The 19787-nt window shown below is 32.6% G+C and overlaps 1 protein-coding gene across 1 annotated transcript; it reads left to right on the top strand.

Moving 5' to 3' along the window:
- Nucleotides 1-12728: 12728 nt before the first annotated feature.
- LOC114288198 (small RNA degrading nuclease 1) lies at nucleotides 12729-19558 on the top strand. Its single transcript, XM_082904442.1, is given in 7 exon segments — nucleotides 12729-13138; nucleotides 13140-13231; nucleotides 13772-13840; nucleotides 17760-17897; nucleotides 18104-18220; nucleotides 18385-18457; nucleotides 19440-19558. Coding segments are annotated over 7 exon segments (861 nt in total). The 5' UTR covers nucleotides 12729-12879; the 3' UTR covers nucleotides 19553-19558.
- Nucleotides 19559-19787: the final 229 nt, after the last annotated feature.

Below are 19787 nucleotides of genomic sequence, written 5' to 3' on the forward strand. Positions count from 1 at the left end.
CAACTGAATTCAATCCTGCCATTGACAATAATAATCAATCAATAGAAAAACATAAAAATAATAACTCAATGAAATGTTTGTAAAAAGAAACAAAATCTCAAATTAATCTCAGCCTTTAAATCCATTGCCACCCAAGATACATGTTCCATCTAGATTCAAAAGCGGAGGTGTCTTGTTATATAGATTTACCATAGGAAAATATCTTAACCATGAACAATAACAAATAAAGTCAATCCCCAAAGATATCTTATATGAAAAATGATTTTTTTCAATGAAACTCAAGTTTGACTCGGTTCGGCTCGATAATTTTTTTCAATGTTATTTATATTGTTTAAATACAATATATGACAACATAATTTTTCTCAATAATATGATTAACAAATTTTTGATAAAAATTGTACCAAGTGTTATATAAATTAAAAAAAATTAAGGGAGCCCAGCACAATTATACAAAACTTGTAAGACTTACTATATTTTATTCAAATTTCAAAAAAAAAATCATTGTGTTTTTGTTAATTATACATTTAGGCTATGTTTGGCATAAATGATTTGAGCTAAAATAGCTACAAAAAGACAAAATAAAAAGCTAATAAGATAAAATATTGCATCCAAACCATAATCATTTCATTTTTTTAATTATATTTTTCTTTCACACAAAATATTGATCTCATTCCAATTATAGTAACATTATTTAAGTAGGAATCCAAATTTGAAATTTTATTTTAAAAATATAAAATTAATTTGTAGACCAATAATATTGTAACACATATTAACAAAAAAATTAAAAAAATGACATAAAAGAATTACAACTTTCAACTTTAATGAAATGATAATATTTTCTAATTATAGTAGTATATAAATATATAGATACATAGATAAATCATGGAATAGATTATTATTTAAAACTTATATAGTATGGGATAAATCATTATAATATTTAATTTAAATTTAAATTAATGGAATGCTTTCCATTTGAAAGTCATAAATCAAGAGATATTAAATTATTATTATTATTATTATTATTATTATTATTATTATTATTATTATTATTATTGTTTTTTTTTTATAGCTTGAATGAGAACTATAGAGGATTTTTTTAATTATTTAAAATCAAAAAATTAGAAATTTTAGTTTGAAATATTGGAATTCCTACAAAACTTGTGGTTAGAAATTCTCCTTTACTTACATAATATATAGATAAATAGATAGATTTAATAATAATTTATATTTGTTTTAGATATTGTTTTAATATACAAATTATTTTTTAAATTTTTTTTTATAAAAAATAATTTAACAATCCAATCAGTAATCATAGTGTATGTAAGAAATTTAAAAGGGTGTAGCAGTAGGTATGAGAGAAGTCAAAAAGGCTTAGGGATTGAAAGAAGTCAATAAATGCTGAGATTTTTTTTTTAAATAAAAAAATTAGAAAATTAAGATTGGATATTGGAGCTCCCATAAGGCTTGTGAGTTAAAATAAATAATTATAGATACAGCCCGTGTATGGTTACTACAGTAGCCTTTTCAGTTTCTCCCATATACTATGATTAGTGATAAGGTTGTTAAATTATTTTTATAAAAAATCTTAAAAAACATAATTTATATATTAAATTTTTTTTAAAACAAATATAAATATCTATATGCACAGGATAATTATCGATATTTATATTTGCTTTAGATTTTTTTTAATATATAAATTATATTTTTTAAGATTTTTTATAAAAATAATTTAACAATCTTATCATTAACCATAGTGTATAGGAGAATTTGAAAAGGGTATTGCAGTAATTATGTACGGGTTGTATCTATAATTATTTGTATGAGGGGATTTTAAATGCTAATCAGGGAATTTTGACCAAATCAATAAGTACAGGCATGTGGAAAGACATGTGGATTGAAAAAAGTTAAAAAATACTGAGGTTTTTTTTTAAAATAAAAAATTTAGAAAATTCAGATTGGAATATTAGAAATCTTAAGAAACATAATTTATATATTAAAAAAAATTTAAAACAAATATAATTATCTATATGCACAAGATAATTATCGATATTTATATTTGTTTTAGATTTTTTTAGTATATAAATTATATTTTTTTAGATTTTTTATAAAAATAATTTAACAATCTTATCATTAACCATAGTGCATGAGAGAAGTTGAAAAGGGTATTGTAGTAACTATGCACGGGTTGTATCTATAATTATTTGTATGAGGGGATTTTAAATGCTAATCAGGAGATTTTGACCAAATCAATAAGTACAAGCATGTGGAAAGACATGTGGATTGGAAAAAGATAATAAATACTAATGTTTTTTTTTAAAATAAAAGATTTAGAAAATTCAGATTGAAATATTGGAGCTCTCATAGGACTTGGGGGTTAGAAACCCCTTTTCCTTAATATCTATATATATATTTTACTTTTTCTCTCACAACCATCACATTCAAATCAAAAGTTTTTCCTAAGCAGATTTAATATAACTAGGTTAAATTAGTTAAAAAATAAAAAAATAAGATGATTAATGAAGAATAATTAATTGATTGGTAATGTGGTGTAAAGAATAATTAGTATTTGCATATGGTGTAAAGAAGAATAATTAATTGATTGGTAATGTGGCTTGGGTTAATCCACAATGATGATTTTTGAAATTTTATTTGGTTCCTATCTTCATAATTCAGTTTTTAAAAAATTGAAATATTTTTAGATATACATAATATAAATATACTTAAAAAGTACAATATTTGTGATTTTTTTAAAAAAAAATCACTAAATACAAAAAATATAAAAAAAAATACGAGAATTTAATACATTTTTTAATATTTTTGTGTATTTATTGATTTTTACATTTTTTTTTTTTACAAATATTTTACTTTTTAGATTTATCAAAATAAGGTGCATCTAAAAAAATTTTAAAAAAATTGTTTAAAATTTTAAAAATATTTACTAAAAACCAAAAATATAAAAAATAAAAAATTCAATTTCTAGAAAATTAAATTCAAAAAACTAAAACCAAACGGCTCTATCAATTGAGGTTACGTTGGGTTAATCCATAATGATATTTTTGAATAGTTTGAACGAAATAAAGGAAAACTTATCAATACGTCTCATATACAAAGTTTAAAACCCATATAATCCCAAAACAAAATAGTTGCACCAATTAGTCCTATATATTTTTAATTGTTACCAAAAAATTATTTTTATTTATTTAAAATTTACAAACACTGTTACATCCTACTACCGTCGGACTTCCGTCAGATGGTCATCGGAGACTTGCCGGAATGTTCAATATCACCCGGAAGTAGCCAGAATATTGCCGGAAGTTCAACGGAGTGTTATGAACATCAATAGAAGTCGCTGGAATGTTCAAAACGTTCATTGGACGTTAAGAACATCATTGGAGACTCACCAGAATGTCTAGAATATTGTTGGAAAAGAAGAAGAAGAATAAATGGAGAAATTAGAGCGAAAAAATATAGTAAAATGTGCTAAATATTGATAAACTAAAAGAAAAAATAAATAAAACGATAAAAAACAGTAACAATGAGAAAAAAACATATGTTATTTTTTTAATTTTTGTAGGATTTAAACAAATAATTTTCAATGTTGATCAGACTGAAAAGCAAGCTTTGAAACTGTAAAATGTTACAGTTTCAAAGCAAAAATCTATTAAGCGTTGTAGCCTAACTTTCCACGCTCCTTTTAGAAGGCAAATAGCCCTACAGTTCGAACTCCACTCGTGGTTCTGAATTTGATTTCACAAGTGCAATGTGAAATAGTGAAAACACAAAACGAGTCCAAATCTGACAATTCTTTTTGGAAAATCGATATTTGAATCAAATGCTAAAAATGGATTGCTTTGCTAGATTACAGAGTTGCCACCTAAATATTTTTGGGAAATTTAGGAAACTTGAGTGTAGCTTGGCTTTTTTGTGCCTCCTTTCGGAAGCTCGAAATAAGTCCTACAGTTCGGACTCCCGCGGTTCTGAATCTAATCTCACAAGTGTAATGTGAGATTGATAAACACCAAAGAGTACAAATCCGGCAAATCGTTTGGAAAATCGATTTTGAATCAAATTGCAAAAAATGAACTGTTTTTCCAGATACAGAGTTGCAACCTAAATATTTTTTAGGAAATTTAGGAAACCTATGACTTGTGCCTAAGGCTACGTGTCCCTTATCACCAAGATTGTCTCGACTCGGAAACTTAGGTACGAGAGGGGAAGGTCACGAATACTTTTAAGCACCCCTGCTCGCCCGATCAAAGATCAGCCTCTACTAATCATGATATGAATCTTATGTACATTATATGTTCTTATTCCAGTTTATTAGGCTAGCATTTACTATGTGATGTGCACACACACAAGTATATACTAAATCGCAAGAATTGGAACACTTCGATTGATGTTTGTTTTGAAAATTGTTTCGAAATATGTACCACTTGAAAAAGCGAACGCATAAAAACATTACTCAAATTATTCCAATTCAAGCAATAAGCCTTCATCCACAGGCATACAAGCAATTATAGCACTTAAGCAGTTAGCCTCATGGCAAGCATGCTAAGCATGGTAACATCGACATTCATGCAATTATGCTAAAGCGAGTAAACGTTCACCTAGTACTCCAAGCCAAAAAAAAGAAATGAGTTAGAAAAATACATGATTCCTAACTTATGCAATATGACTAATGCAACGCATGTGATATGCAATCATTAGGTTCGGCTACTAATATGGTATGTGAAACAATTTAAATAGCATGCGGTCTAAGCATGTATTCAAAGAATGTATTGAACTAACAATGCAGTTAGAATGATGAGTCGAGCCTCGGTGCATGCAATACAAATGGATGCAAATATGAAGAATGCTAAACGAAACATAATGTTCCTAATCTAACCATCGTAAGCTAGTAAATAAAAGGGAGAAAGACGTGGGGTTGGAAGACATACACATTATTACATTGCGCTCTTACGAAGGAGAGTCCAAATGAATAAATTAGGCTAATTAACTAATTAAAGCTAAGCTAATTAAGCTAACTATTACAAACCGAAATGTATAACTAGCTAAAACTACGTACCTAGTTATTACAACACTTGAATTAACTAACTACTCTAGTTAACTAATTTATTACAGAATGAAATTGAATAACTAATTAACTAACTAATTAATTACAACAATTGACAAAATTAACTAGTTACAACTAATTAAGTACAACAATATGTAAGCTAAATATTTAAGCTAAACATGCTCGATATGCGAAGAATGTTCATGCTCATGCTTGGTTTCCACCCGAAAAGCCACTGTTTTGCTTCTGAGTGCCTCTGTTTGCACAGTTGAACACCAACACTGTTGCCCACTTCTAGAACAACTTTGCTCCACCTTACTAACACACTGCTCAATTTTGTATCAGTGGTCGACCGGTCGGCCAGTGATGAAGGTTGCTGGCCACCAATGATGGCCGGTCGGCAGCCGACCATTGCTGCACAGGTTCATCTTGTTGCAACAGAGGACAAACAGAGCATATACAGGGCATTTTAAGGGTTTATTTGTACAACTCACCCCTTATTTTCATGAGCAAATCAAAGGAGTAGCAAGTTCGGTTTACAAACCATTAATGGATGCAGTTTCATTGTATGATGGCTTGTGAAACCAAGTGTGCAAGTTCAATAAATGCAAAACAAGATACAAACCTCCCCCCTTTCATGAATGATCAAGGGAAATGGTGATCTTGGAACCTTGAATCATTTCATCACTAATGGATATGAAATGGTTCGAGTTTCCATGTGTTCAATTAATGTCCGATTGAACACAACCAAATTATTACTTTGTTCACTTTTAATTCCAAGTTTTAATTACACAATTTTGGTTACCAACCATCCTCTAATCAATTAAGTTCAAAGGGTGAGATTAAGTCCTCTAATCTAAAGAGGGCTCAAACCAAAAGTTGTTGTAGGCATGAAAGAGACATCATACCGTTGATAATGAACCCCCTAAGGGATTAAACCATTAAGCATGACATCTCAATCTCATGCTTTAAACAAACAAATAGTTTGAATCACTTTCAAAGCAAAATAAAAAGACAAGAAAGGAGGGAGGTTGCAAAGATGATTAAGTGTGGAAAATGAGTGAGAAAAGCATAAATAAATGCTATCAATTCAAACAAAATGGTGTCTAAGGCCTAGACTACCAAACTCATGAGAACTATTACACTATAAGCATGCAAAACAAAGCTCAAATGCAACTATCAACCAAAAACAATGTTAAAACAGTCTAAAATAAGTCCTAAAACATGCTAGACTAAAGTTAAAAAAAAGCTAGATTAACAAGCTAAAACATAGCACAAACTAGGCTAGTAAGCTAGACACGAGGAAGGGAGGCTAACCCCTACAGTTTTGGACTTTAAAACATGATTTTGGCTACTGAAATAACTCTGAAAATTAGTGTTTAAAAGCTCAAAAAAAAGGTGATGAAATGATGGGAAACACAAGGGCAAAGGCCTCTAAAAAGAAGGGCTATCAACCCCTCAACCTTTAATGGCCCTTAAACCCAAGCTTCAGCCCAAAAAACACAGAGTTTTGATAGCCCAAAACAATGGAAAAACAACAAGAAAAATAATAGAGAAAGCAAGCAAATAGGTAAAGCCTTATACCTCTTTAAGAGAAGAAGCAATTCAAGCAATAAAACCAAATGAACAACACCCTCTAGAGCTCAAACAAGCCTCAAAATTACCTCAGCTCAAAGATGAGAAGATTTGGTTAAGGGCCATTAAAGATTAAATCGGGTCGGGGCAAAAAAGACCCATTTATTTTTCGGTTAATTACTAACTGGTTCTATATATAACTATGGAAATTTGATAGCACAAGTGTAACGCCCTCAAAATAATAACATAAAACCCATCAATATTGACATGCATTAATTTACAAAGTTCCACATTCTTCCATTCATCAGAGTTTCATTACAAAAAGTATTACATGTTAATGACAAAAGCAAATGCCCTAAAGGCTTACAGCTTTCCAAGTTAACACTTGGTTACAACAAAAGAGTGCTAACTCATTTACACATTAAGCTCTTGGCTTGAATTTACATGTAATACATCAAAAAAAATAAGACAACAAAAGTGTGTCCGCCTCTAGCCTCCCAAGCTACGTCCTTGGAGGTGGCATGCTACCTGTACCTGAAAATGATATTCCCATATAGGGTGAGCCACAGCCCAGTAGAAATATACTAAACCAAATATGAACAATGACTAAAAGATTAGCAGTTGATAGATGGCCAACACAGATACTTTCCCTTATCACACTTTACAGTTTCGTGACATTCAAGTCCATATTACAGTCCATTTTCCAATCCCTTTCAATTCTCAATTTACAACCATGGCTCAGAACCTGGCCAAACAACTCATATGAGACAGTAACTCATATCAAACACTTCCCATTTCATAATAGATAAGCATACTAGCTATATCACACAACAACAGATAAGCATACAAGCTATATCATCACTTCCACAGATATGCATATGAGCACTATCACACTTTCAATGACAAGCATATGAGCTCTGTCAACACATTAATAGATAAGCATATGAGCTCTATCTATGGAGTCCATCCCCTATCTCCTCCCAACACATCCGGTTTAGAGGTCCATCCCCTATCTTCCCCTAAACCGTGGAGTACATCCCCTATCTCCTCCAACACAACACAATACATATAAACAACAATTATACACATCATCACGCAATACATAAATTTAATGTATTCTTTCAATCGTCAATCTCAATGACACATTCCAGTGATTAGTTTCAGTTTGCCTAATCATCATGCATTGTCTACAACAATCAAGACTATCCTCCACCGATAGCCCAAAGCAGTTATTTCTATACAGAAAATAAATGCAACAACGGATATATAATCAACATTCCAACTAGGTGAGTGATAAATAATCCAACTACACTATTTTATCCCATGACTTCCCAAATCAATTCCTCATTTCTCATAATTAATTATGCAAATTAATTAACCAATGTAATTAGGGCATTTTCCATAATTTACATTACAACCCTTAGGTTCCATTTTCATTAATGTTTCAACATTAATTCCACTTTCCCATGCCAAACATGCATTTAGGTCTTATATAAATAAAAACCCCAACTTTTGTAAAATTTACACAAAGGCCCCAAACTTTCACAAAATTACCAAACCTTCCCCAACATCTCAAAATACTAAAATTTAAAGACAAAGCTCATAGTAAGGAATAGGTTATCCCTACCTCGAAGTTAGAGCTCGGATGGGGAAGAGACCAAAACCAAAGTGCTCCAAAGACCAAAATTTTCAGATCAAAACGACGCCCTCGACGATCAACACAACTTTTACAAAGGCCGAAGAGAAGGAGGACACTCTAACTAGATCAAACCCTAGAGAGAAGAGAGTATCTAGAGAGAGAGGCTCTCAAAAATGGTTTTTAGAAAAAATAGGAGAGAGAAAGAAAAACAAAAAGTGATTTGAAATAACCCAGCGGATAACTCATATACGTATGACCCGCTCGAGCGGAGAACACGACGCTCGAGCGCCAAGAACAAAACTCTGGACACGCTCGAGCGCAATAAGGCCCGTTCAAGCGCTAAGACACAAGAATAAAGCACTTCCACTCGAGCGCGAAAACCAGTCCGCTCGAGCGCAGATTTTCCCCTCCCAGAACTTATACTCTGGAAGTACTACCCGCTCGAGCGCCACCGCTCGAGCGTAAACAAACCCGCTCGAGCGTAAAAATCACATCTGCAGAAGTTTTGTAGTGACACGAAATACTGGAGGAGTGTAATCCCCGCTCGAGCGCCAGAACACCCGCTCGAGCGCTAGACTAGAAACCAAACTCCGCTCGAGCGCAGAATGACCCGCTCGAGCGTAACACCAAAAACCTAGGCAACAAGGATAAAGACCAAGGCTTAACCCACCTGTTCAACACAAGCCCATAAACATCCTAAAACTCAATCAAGTGGAATTAAAGGACGACAACAAGATAAATACCACTACCAACTTCACGGAACCGAGTCCGGAATACAACAGAACAGTAAAGGGATAACCGGGATCGCTATAACAAGCCCTAATTCAGCTTCCCGGATTTTTTCATCTCTGTCTCTCCCTCTCTCACACACACACACACACACGCACGCAGATGGATAAGATGATCGCCAACGCGGGGAAAGATGTAAGATGATTCTAAAGCTTTAACTTGCTATATATGAATAATTTTTTTTGTAGTTAATCAACCTATTGCTAAAGGATTTAATAGTTTCTAGTAAAATTAATGATTTTTTTTAGAAATTCAACTTAATTATTGAATATATATTACCAATTGTTGGTACTGGAAAGGGAAATACTAGATGTAGATCTAAAACTTTGCACTACTTCTGCAAATTGCTGCTCTCTCACTGAAGCTGGTGTTATCTAAAATAACACTTGAATGTTGTTAGGTTCTTGCAATGCTCGTCAAGGCGGCCCAGCAATAGGGGATGGAGGGCAGTGAAGGAGACTGGGAGGTGTTTTTAAGTAAGCATGACAAACTATTCGGCTCTAGAATACGTGATCCGAGAAAGAAGTCCGCTGTTACATTGGCTTGTTTTCTAAAGACATTTAGCCGAGAGGATGATTTAAAGGTAATTAATTGCACCAAAGTTGTTGCCTTGAAACTAATATTTTCTCACTTATGTGAAGAATCATTATGACGCTTGTGTTTGTTTGCAGTTTTTCGATAACAAAATGCACTGGTATTCTAAGCAGGATATACTTAGGAAATTCATAGAGGAATCTAGAGAAGTTCCTTGTGCAGGTTTGGTTTGATTTGATTAACATGTTTTTATTCATTGTCTCTACTCTATTTTGCTCTCTGTTACAGCAAGAAAAACCAAGCATCAATGGCCAATAAGCCACCTTTTGTGGCCAGCAGAACATCATTTGTGGCTGGCAGGCCACCACTTCTCGCGTGCCGGCCACCTTTGCAAAACCCAGCAGTGTACTTTTCTAGCAAAATAGAGTTGGTTTTGAGGTGAAAAACAGTGCAAATGTTCTACTGTGAAACAGAGGCATCTGGCAGTAGAACAGTGGCCTTTTTCGGGTGGAAATTCACACAAGCATGAGCATTTCTCGTTTATCGAGACAGAATAGTTAGAGTAGTTAGCTAATACTTCTCTAAACTTTGTATTCATGTTTAATTAATTTGTAACTAATTAGTTCATTTTGATTTGTAATTAATTAATTAGTTAGTTAATTTGTTGTAATAATTAATTAGCTAGTTTAGGTGATTATTTCATTCGTTTTGTAATTCGTAGTAATTAGCTTAGCTAGTTAGTTTATTCGGACCCTCATGCGTGAGGGCGCAATGTTGTAATAACGTATATGTCTTCCAATCCCACGTCTTTCTCTCCTTTATTTACCTGCTTATGATGGTTAGTTTGGAAGCATCATGTTTCATTTAGCATCTCTCATGTTTGCTTCCACTTGTATTGCATGCATTGAGGCTCGATGCATCATACTATCTTGCATTGTTATTTCTTACACTTCTTTGAATATGCGCTTGGACCGCATGCTATCAAATTGATTCATATGCCATATTAATAGCCGAACCTATTAATTACATCTTGTATGTGTTGCATTAGTCATGTTGCATTAGTTAGAGCATGCATTTTTCTAACTCTTTTCTTTTGGCTTGCCTTGAAGTACTAGGTGAGCTTTTATTTGTTTTAGCATAATGCATTGTATGTTAGTGTTGCCATGTCTAACATGCTTGCCATGAGGCTAAATGCTTAATTGATAAACTGTTTGAATGCCTGTGGATGAAAGCTAGTTGTTTGAATTGGGATAGTTTGATTAATGTACATTTGAGTCCACTTTTTCAAGTGGCATATTCACAATCTCTTTTCAAAAACAAAAATGAATCAAGTGTTTTAATTTTTACAAATTAGTCTATACTTATGTGCACATCACATAGTAAATATAGCTAATAATTGGAACAAGAGCATATAATGTAAATAAGATTCATATCATGATTAGTAGAGGCCGATTTTTGATCGGTCGAGCGGGGGTGCTCAATTCATGACTTTTCCTTCTCGTACATAAGTTCCCGAGCCGAGACAACTTTGGTGATGACGCACTAATGGCCTTTGGCACGAGTCATAGGTTTCCTAAATTTTCCAAAAATATTTAGGTGGCGACTCTAAAATCTAGAAAAGCAATCCATTTTTGGCATTTTATTCAAAACATCGATTTTCCAAAAAGAATTGCCAGATTTGGACTGTTTTTGTGTTTTCACTATTTCACATTGCACCTGTGAAATCAGATTTAGAACCACAGGTAGAGTCCGAACTGTAGGGCTTCTCGTCTTTCGAAAGGAGCACAAAAAGTCGAGCTACACATACGTTTGTGTTATGTCTAAAACAATGTGTTTTATGCTCTATCCTAAACTTTGGAGGCTTTAAGAACTGCTAGCAATAAGGATGCAACTACAGCCCTTTGAGCAATCATGTTTTTTAGCCTCTGATATCTTTGCTCAAATCATCGTTTTCAATGTGCAGTAGGTACTCTAAATCAGATAGAAACTCTTGAATTGAAGCTGCTGTTCAAGGTGGTAAATTTGTGTTTTTATGAAAGAGTGCAAGTGTGTTTTTTGTGGGTAAAATTGGTTCACCTTGTTGCACTATTGCTTGATAATTTGAATGTTATTCCTGATATTAGGCAACTTTCTGAGAATCTTTTGTTCTTCAACTTGTATAGCAAACAAACTACCCTATTCCCTATTAAGATTAAACTATATACACCAACCTTTTAAATATAAGATTAGAAGTTTTTTTTCTTTTTTTGGTTACGTTAGTTTACCCATCTATTCAACCTTGAACCAAACAAAATTAATTCGATTCCCATGTTTCTTAATCTAAGTAGGTTATGTTTAGTTTAGTTCTCGGTTACCTCGGCTCCACATGTAGCTTTAGATACCTAATATGGGATTATTAGGCTTATTTGGAAGTGTTGTTTTGATTGTATTTTTTAGATTGTATCTTTGCATTTTCTCCAAGCTCAGCGCTTTCTTCGAAACTTCATCCCATGCACTGTTATGATTAACTCTAGTTAGTTTGTATCGTGTTGTGTTGTGTTGTGTTTTGTTTATCTTTCTATTATACTTCTCTTTCTTTGTTCTCTTTCTTTCTCTCAGTGAGGTTCTTTCTATTGGCCCCAAAAAATGTTCCCGTCAACACTAGTACGTGACTACATGTGTATGTAAATTGTCATTGACCTTTCAAATGTTAGACCATTTTGTATGTTTGGATATATTACCCAAGCTGTATCAATTTCCCTCCCCTTTTTTATTTTTTATTTTTTTTGTATATAATTTAGCAAATATATATGTATTATATATGTACACACTCATTATTCATATAGGTTCTAATATTTAACAATATATATATATATATAGGTTATAAATTTAACTTTGTGATGTGATTAAAATTGGCTTGTTAAAAGAAGAATCTTGGAAATTGCATATAAAACTCTCCCTAGTATACAAAAATAACTTCAAAAAGTTTGCATTTCTTCTAAAAATGATCACAGATGTTAGATAAGCATGACAATGATGAGCTTTAAGTTACAAATGGATTGATTTTAAATTGTTTTCTTTTTTTGTAGTTAATCAACCTATTGCTAAAGGTTTTAATAGTTTCTAGTAAAATTAATGAATTTTTTTAGAAATTCAACTTAATTATTGAATATATATTACCAATTGTTGGTGCTGGAAAGGGAAATACTAGATGTAGATCTAAAACTTTGCACTACTTGTGCAAATTGCTGCTCTCTCACTGAAGCTGGTGTTATCTGAAATAACACTTGAATGTTGTTAGGTTCTTGCTATGCTCGTCAAGGCGGCCCAGCAACAGGGGATGGAGGGCAGTGAAGGAGACTGGGAGGTGTTTTTAAGTAAGCATGACAAACTATTCGGGTCTAGAATACGTGATCCGGGGAAGAAGTCTGCTGTTACATTGGCTCGTTTTCTAAAGACATTTAGCCGAGAGGATGATGTAAAGGTAATTAATTGCACCAAAGTTGTTACCTTGAAACTAATCTTTTCTCACTTAAGTGAAGAATCATTACGACGCTTGTGTTTGTTTACAGTTTTTCGATAACAAAATGCACTGGTATTCTAAGCAGGATATACTTAGGAAATTCATAGAGGAATCCAGAGAAGTTGAATCCCCTGTGCAGGTTTGGTTTGATTTGATTAACATGTTTTATTCAGTGTGTCTGTGAGCTGTAGTTTCATACTGGGATAAGAATTATATATTTTTGATGAATGTAAAAGAATTGCATATATGGATTGATTAGGAATAAGTTATTTTTATTCTAGCTTCTTATTTATTTAATTTTTTTAACAACATGCCGTTGCTTGATTTTTCTCCTTAATCAATATTCTAGTCACAAGATTGTGATGTCTCTAGCTTTGAGTTTCATTTATGTTGTAAATTAAATGCACATTCTGTCTTGTTCTCAGTTTAACCACATTAATATTAATTTGTTTGACTAAAAACAGAGTCTTTCCAGTCTGATTCAGTATTATGCTCTTGTGTGTTTTCAAAAAATGTTTGAACAGATTTTTCAGCACTAGTTTCAGAATACATCATTAATCTGAAATCACTTACTGGTGTTTTCTACTTTTTCTCTCAGAATTCTTTGTCTTGTAAGGCGGGCTGTTTGTATTACAAATTTGAGTATGATCCTTATTAAGTTGCTGTTGTGGCAGTGCAGATGCTGGTTCGCTTAACTCTTGAACACCCACAATACCCATTAGATTATTCATTTCCATCACATGAGGAGGTTTGCTGTCAATTTTGTTCCTTTTTCTTTTCTTTTTTTGCTATTTATTTTCGTATATTGCAAAATACCCATTGGATTATTCATTTCCGTCACATGAGGAGGTTTGATGTCAATTTTGTTCCCTTTTCTTTTCTTTTTTTTTTTTTGCTATTTATTTTCATATATTGCAAAAATTTCTGTGAGTCACCCCTTGCTTGTTAGTGATGATTGTACTTTTGTATCTTCTAGTTCTAGGCATGGTCCAATATTAGCAATTTATTGTTATAAATACTCTCTTCTATGTCTAGCAAAAGGTAAATTCAAAATTACTCAACTATGCCTTGTACCAATTATGCAGGTTGCGTTACTCAAATTATGTTTTAGAATTTACTATGCATGACCTCGGAGTAATTTTGTAGCTATCTATCATCACGAAATCACTGCCTTCAGTGAGGAACTCTTGCATGCAACTTTTACGCTTGGTTTCCCCTTCCATAGAACTGAAAGAAAAGTCATCATGGATTTGAAATTACTTTTTAATCAATTGGGTGATTTCAATGAGACTCGTTCTGTACCACCTTTTGGAATTATTGGTATATAATCTGCTGATTCTTTTTTGCATTTGATAAGTATCCCTTCTCCTATTGTATATGTCATTTCTAGGTGTTATAGTTTATAACTGTGCATCAGATTGGGCTATTGGCCGACCCCATTTGATGGGATTTAAGACTTGGTTTGGTTTGATTTGGTTTATCAGATTGGGCTACGACATTTGCAGCTTGTTCTCTTCTTTACTAAGAAAATTCCTTGCTTTTTGTGCAATAGCAGGGATAGACATTATTTGAATATTGAATTTATTAAGAAGCATATGTTACAAATATTGGTTGTTTTGTACTTTCTGGTGCCAAGAGAATTAGGTCATGTTTGATTCACAAGATTAATAGTGAAGTATTAATAATCCTATTAAATTAGTGTGGTATTCACTATCCAATTGGATTAATATCCATTGGATTAATAATCCCACCCCTACCCCATTACTAATAATCTTACAAATTTGTTGGATTAATTATCCATTGGATTAATAATCCTAAACCAAAATGTTAAAACAAACATAGGATAATTGGGCCCACGGATTAATAATCCTAATCCCATGCTCTAATCCACCCAATCAAACATGACCTTAGGCCATGTTTGTTTGGGTGAACATGAGCTTGGGATTGGACTAATAGTCCAATAAAATTATTAATCCGATATTTGGTTAAACAATTAAAGTACGGACTAATTATTTTAAATTTGACTATTAGTTAAGATAGGATACATAATCCAACGAATTCATAATCCTAGGACTATTATTAGTCATAGGAATGCTAATCCAGTCCGCCCAAACAAACATGGCCTTGGTGTACTATTTTTTTTTTGCCGATGATGACACAATAATGAGTGGAAAGACCAATTCAAATTTTGCGTTTTATACGGTTACTCCTTGGTGAAAATGTAATTGATATCTATGATCATGCATGTACCGAAGGAAACAACTCTAGCTAATACCATATGGAGCATGGTCCATAAGTAGCCCCTGTTGTCCCTTTAAATATAGTTGAAAATAGTTAGTCTTAATTTGCTACATGCTCGTCTATTGCAATTTGAAGAAACGAGATTAAATTCTGCAGGCTAATTATAAATATTCAATGTTTTTTTTGGGGGTGGGAATCTGTCTTATTGATCTTGTTTGTTTCATGTCATCTCCAGTTTATGAGAATTAGGGTTGCAAATGAATTGAGCGGTTCACGAACAGGCTCGGCTCGGCTCGGCTCGTTTGTCTTTATTTAAATTAAATAATAAATATATTATTTATATATTAAATAATATAAATAATATTTTTTATCTAAATAATATAGGTGATATTAAAAAAATCTCATTGGGCCAAGCTGAGTCGAGCCCGAGTTTCATTAATATTAACGAGTTGAGTCGAGTTGAGCTCGAGCTCGAGTCCAGTTACTTATCAAGCTGAGCTCGAGGTCAAAAACGAGCTCGATAAGCAAACGAGCCAAGCTTGAGCTCAACAAACCTCGACTCGGCTCGTTTGCAGCCCTAGTGAGAATTCCCTTAACACTAACCCGATCTATTTATAAAAGTGTTGACCTGATTATGACCTGATTACGACCTGCATGCCATGATTAATGTGCACATCCTATTTGTTATGTACTAAGAAGCATGGACACTTCTAAGAATGTGTTCGTGTCGTGTCCGTGTCGAACATCGACACTCTATGGACACTCTTAAGACACATGTCCGACACTCTTCAAAATGTGTCCTATTTTTGAAGACCCGGACACTCTTTGGACACTTGGAGGACACACGTGTCTGTTGCTTAAACACGTGTGTATCGATTAGACACATGTGAAACTAATTATAAGTTTGAACAAAACAACTTAAGACACAATAATAAACCAAAAACTATATAAATTTATAGGAATTAGTGTCACATTACATTTTTTTTTGTTATCTTTGAATGATATATTCATATATATAACATATAATAAATATATAAAATTATATATTTCATGCGTGTCCTCCTCGTGTTGTGTCCTGCATTTTTTGAAAATTAGCGTGTCGGCGTGTCCGTGTCATGTCACGTGCCCGTGTCCATACTTCTTAGGTTATGTATACATGTTTAATCCATTAACAAGAATAAACACATATATTCATCAACATCTACAATGACTGTATGATATCCACAAAAATAACTCAAAAAATTCATGAGTAATCCACAAAAGTAGAAGTTGAAAAAATCTCACAAACAGTCAAATGGATAAAAGTCTCAATCAACACAATTAGCTAAATTAGTATCCAAACCAGTATGACTTCCAATAATAAAAAGTAAAAACCCAAAAAAAAACTAACACAAAAAATTAACTCATAATTGACTCCAAGGACTTGTACACTAGCACCTTCAAACGGGTTAGACATATCAAATTCAAGTTATGTAGGTTTGACACTAACCCAATTTGCTTTGTTTTTTGTTTTGTTTTGTTTTTTTGGGTGTGCACGCTATTGTATTGTGTCACTTTTGAGGTTGATGTTTCATGGGTAATCCACAAAAGTAGAAGTTGAAATAATCTCACAAATAGTCAAATAGATAAAAAGTCTCAATCAACACAATTAGCTAAATTAGTATTCCAAACCAGTATGACTTTTAATAATAAAAGTAAAATCATAAAAAAAACTAATACAAAAAATTAACTCATAACTGACTCTAGGAACTGCTATAATAGCACCTTCAAACGGGTTAGACATGTCAAATTCGAGTTATGTAGGTTTGACACTAACCCAATTTGCTTTTATTTTTTGGGTGTACGCGCTATCGTATTGTGTCACTTTTGAGGTTCATGTTGTTAACTAGTCAATCCTAACTGACCAACTTCGTATTTGGTTCATGTAGTGTAAAAAATTCCAACCCGAGTTTTTTTCATGTCCAACATAAATTTTGTGCAAAGTGAAAGCATATGTCCAAGTAAGTTCATTTGTTGCAAACCAACAAATAAGAGGTGCCCTATTTGCTTGTATTTAATGGAATTTAAGTTCTTTCCAATACTGTTAATTGACGGTTGCTACTCTCAGGCCTTGTTTGAGAACAGACTAGTTTAGTAACTTTTTGGTTTTTTTGTTAAAATATGAGGTAAAAAAAATTAGTATGTTTGGAATGACTTTTTAGTTTTTTATGAAAAGATGTGCAAAAAGTTGAGAGACAATAGAATATTTGACTTTTTAGTATAGTTTGTTGGCTTTTTAGTTTTTTTAGTGACTTTTTAACTTTTAGGTAAAACAGTGAGTTACCAAACGAGGCGCAAACAATGAAGGTTTCTTTTAGTTTTTTGATTTCCTTTATGGTTGATTTTTTTATGCTAATTGATTTGTGTTGTCTTCTTCTTAACTTCAGGGATGGTTGAGAATGAAGCTCAGTACAAACCAGATAAAGAAATTTCCCAAAATGCTTGCCGTTGATTCTGAGATGGTTCTCTGTGAAGATGGCACTGAAGCTCTGGTGAGGGTTTGTGTTGTTCGGCGGGATCTACAGGTACTGTTTTGAGCTTGTTTTCAAATTTTTGTGCAGCATGACTTAGTAATACCTCCCTCTCGCCTCACGCACAGAAAAACAGGAGCAAAAGAATTACCTATGTTGCAACTAGTTTGACAATTTTAGACATCTCAGAGGTTTCAATTGAACAATTTTCTTTTCACTTCCCAAGTTGATGTGGTGTTTTGGAATTTAGAGTTTTTCAGGTCAAACTTAATGAACTTGTAAATCCGAATAAAGCAGTTGCAGACTATAGGAGTGAAATTACTGGGCTCAGTGCAGAAGATTTGGATGGAGTTACTTGTTCATTGGCTAATGTACAGGTAATATGTGGTTAGTTTTGAAGTAAATTGCAATAGCACAGACAAAAATATAATTAGGTAAAAGTTTAATATATAAATAACTAAAAATCATCTGAAATATAAAATAACTAAATGAATAAAAGTTAGTTGGCATTTGAATGTCTTTCTCTCTGGCGATTTTATAGGAATCAATGAAGAAGCTTTTACGGGATGGAAAAACAATATTAATTGGCCACAGTTTGAACAATGATCTAAAAGGTAAGCTAAGTTGTATGATTAAATATTAATTTTCCTTCTAAACATTTCTATTTGCGTGACAGTTGAAATAAGCATCATTCTTCGTTAATATAGTCATCCCATGTATTTGTTTGCCATTTGGCTACTAGCTGTCAGCTGATTTTAATTTCTTACACCTATTTTTGGAATTGCACATTTGTGATTTGAATTGTATGATTCAATACAATTCAGGAGGTGATCGATAAAAACAGGTTGCATGAATTGTAAATCTCGATGAATCGTAGAACTAAATCGGTGAATCGATCAATTCATTGAATTCGATTTTTGGCCTCTTTTTGTTTTGGTTTTTTTGCTGGAAAAGGGTTTGAACAATCTTTTTAAGGTCTTTAGGGTTATTATATTCCATCCTTTGTCCCTCCCTCCCTCCCTCTCTCAAAGACTCAAATCCTAGGGGAGAAAAAATCTTTTTTTCTCTCTCTACTATAATCTACGCTTACATATTTAACTTTATTCAATTTTTTGCACTTACGAAAGGAATATTTTGAAGGCGTTAATTGAGTTTTTTTACAAAGTTTGAAGATTTGGGAAATTGAGTTATTGTTGCTGTGAAATTTAGAGTTTGGGTTTGTTTGCTTTCTTTATTAAAAATAATTGATGAAAAATATATAAAAGGGAAAAGAAAAAGTTGTGATCTTACATGGAACCATTGTACCAATGATCCCACTTCCTGTCATAGAAGCGTCTTACCTATTAGAGCCTTTTTCATTGATTTATGTCTAAAATTTTCATATATATAATATATTTTTAATATCTAATGCAATAGATATATTTTTCTATGCAAATTAGAAATTTTGACCAAATATTTATGATTCACGACTTGATTTGACTCACAATTCTGAAAAAGACAATTTCGATTTACTATTTGACAACTATTCTTACACCAAGTTTGTGCTATTTACTACCGATAGCTTTGAATAATATTTTCTCGATTTTTTACTTACAGCTCTAAAGTTAGATCATGGAAGAGTGATTGACACCTCTTTGATCTTCAAACACGGGGATGAGGCTAATTTCAGAAGACCTTCTTTGAATAACCTGTGCAAGGCAAGTTGTTAATCATGCACACATGCAGAGTAATGTTGATGAATTAATCATGGTGCTTATAATGGTGCACAATAATATTGGCGAATAGATTATGTGGTAGAGCTGTATCATTTTTCAGAATTTAAAATTTTATTATTTTATATTAATAGAAAAAAATTGTAAAATTTATTATTTAGTAGTGATAATTTTTTTGCATTCAAAGTGATTCAGCTGTAGTGAAGTTTGAGCAATACCATAGGGAACACCA

Source organism: Camellia sinensis, chromosome 14 (genome assembly GCF_055761805.1).
Source record: "Camellia sinensis isolate YWXY chromosome 14, ASM5576180v1, whole genome shotgun sequence".
NCBI lineage: Eukaryota > Viridiplantae > Streptophyta > Magnoliopsida > Ericales > Theaceae > Camellia > Camellia sinensis.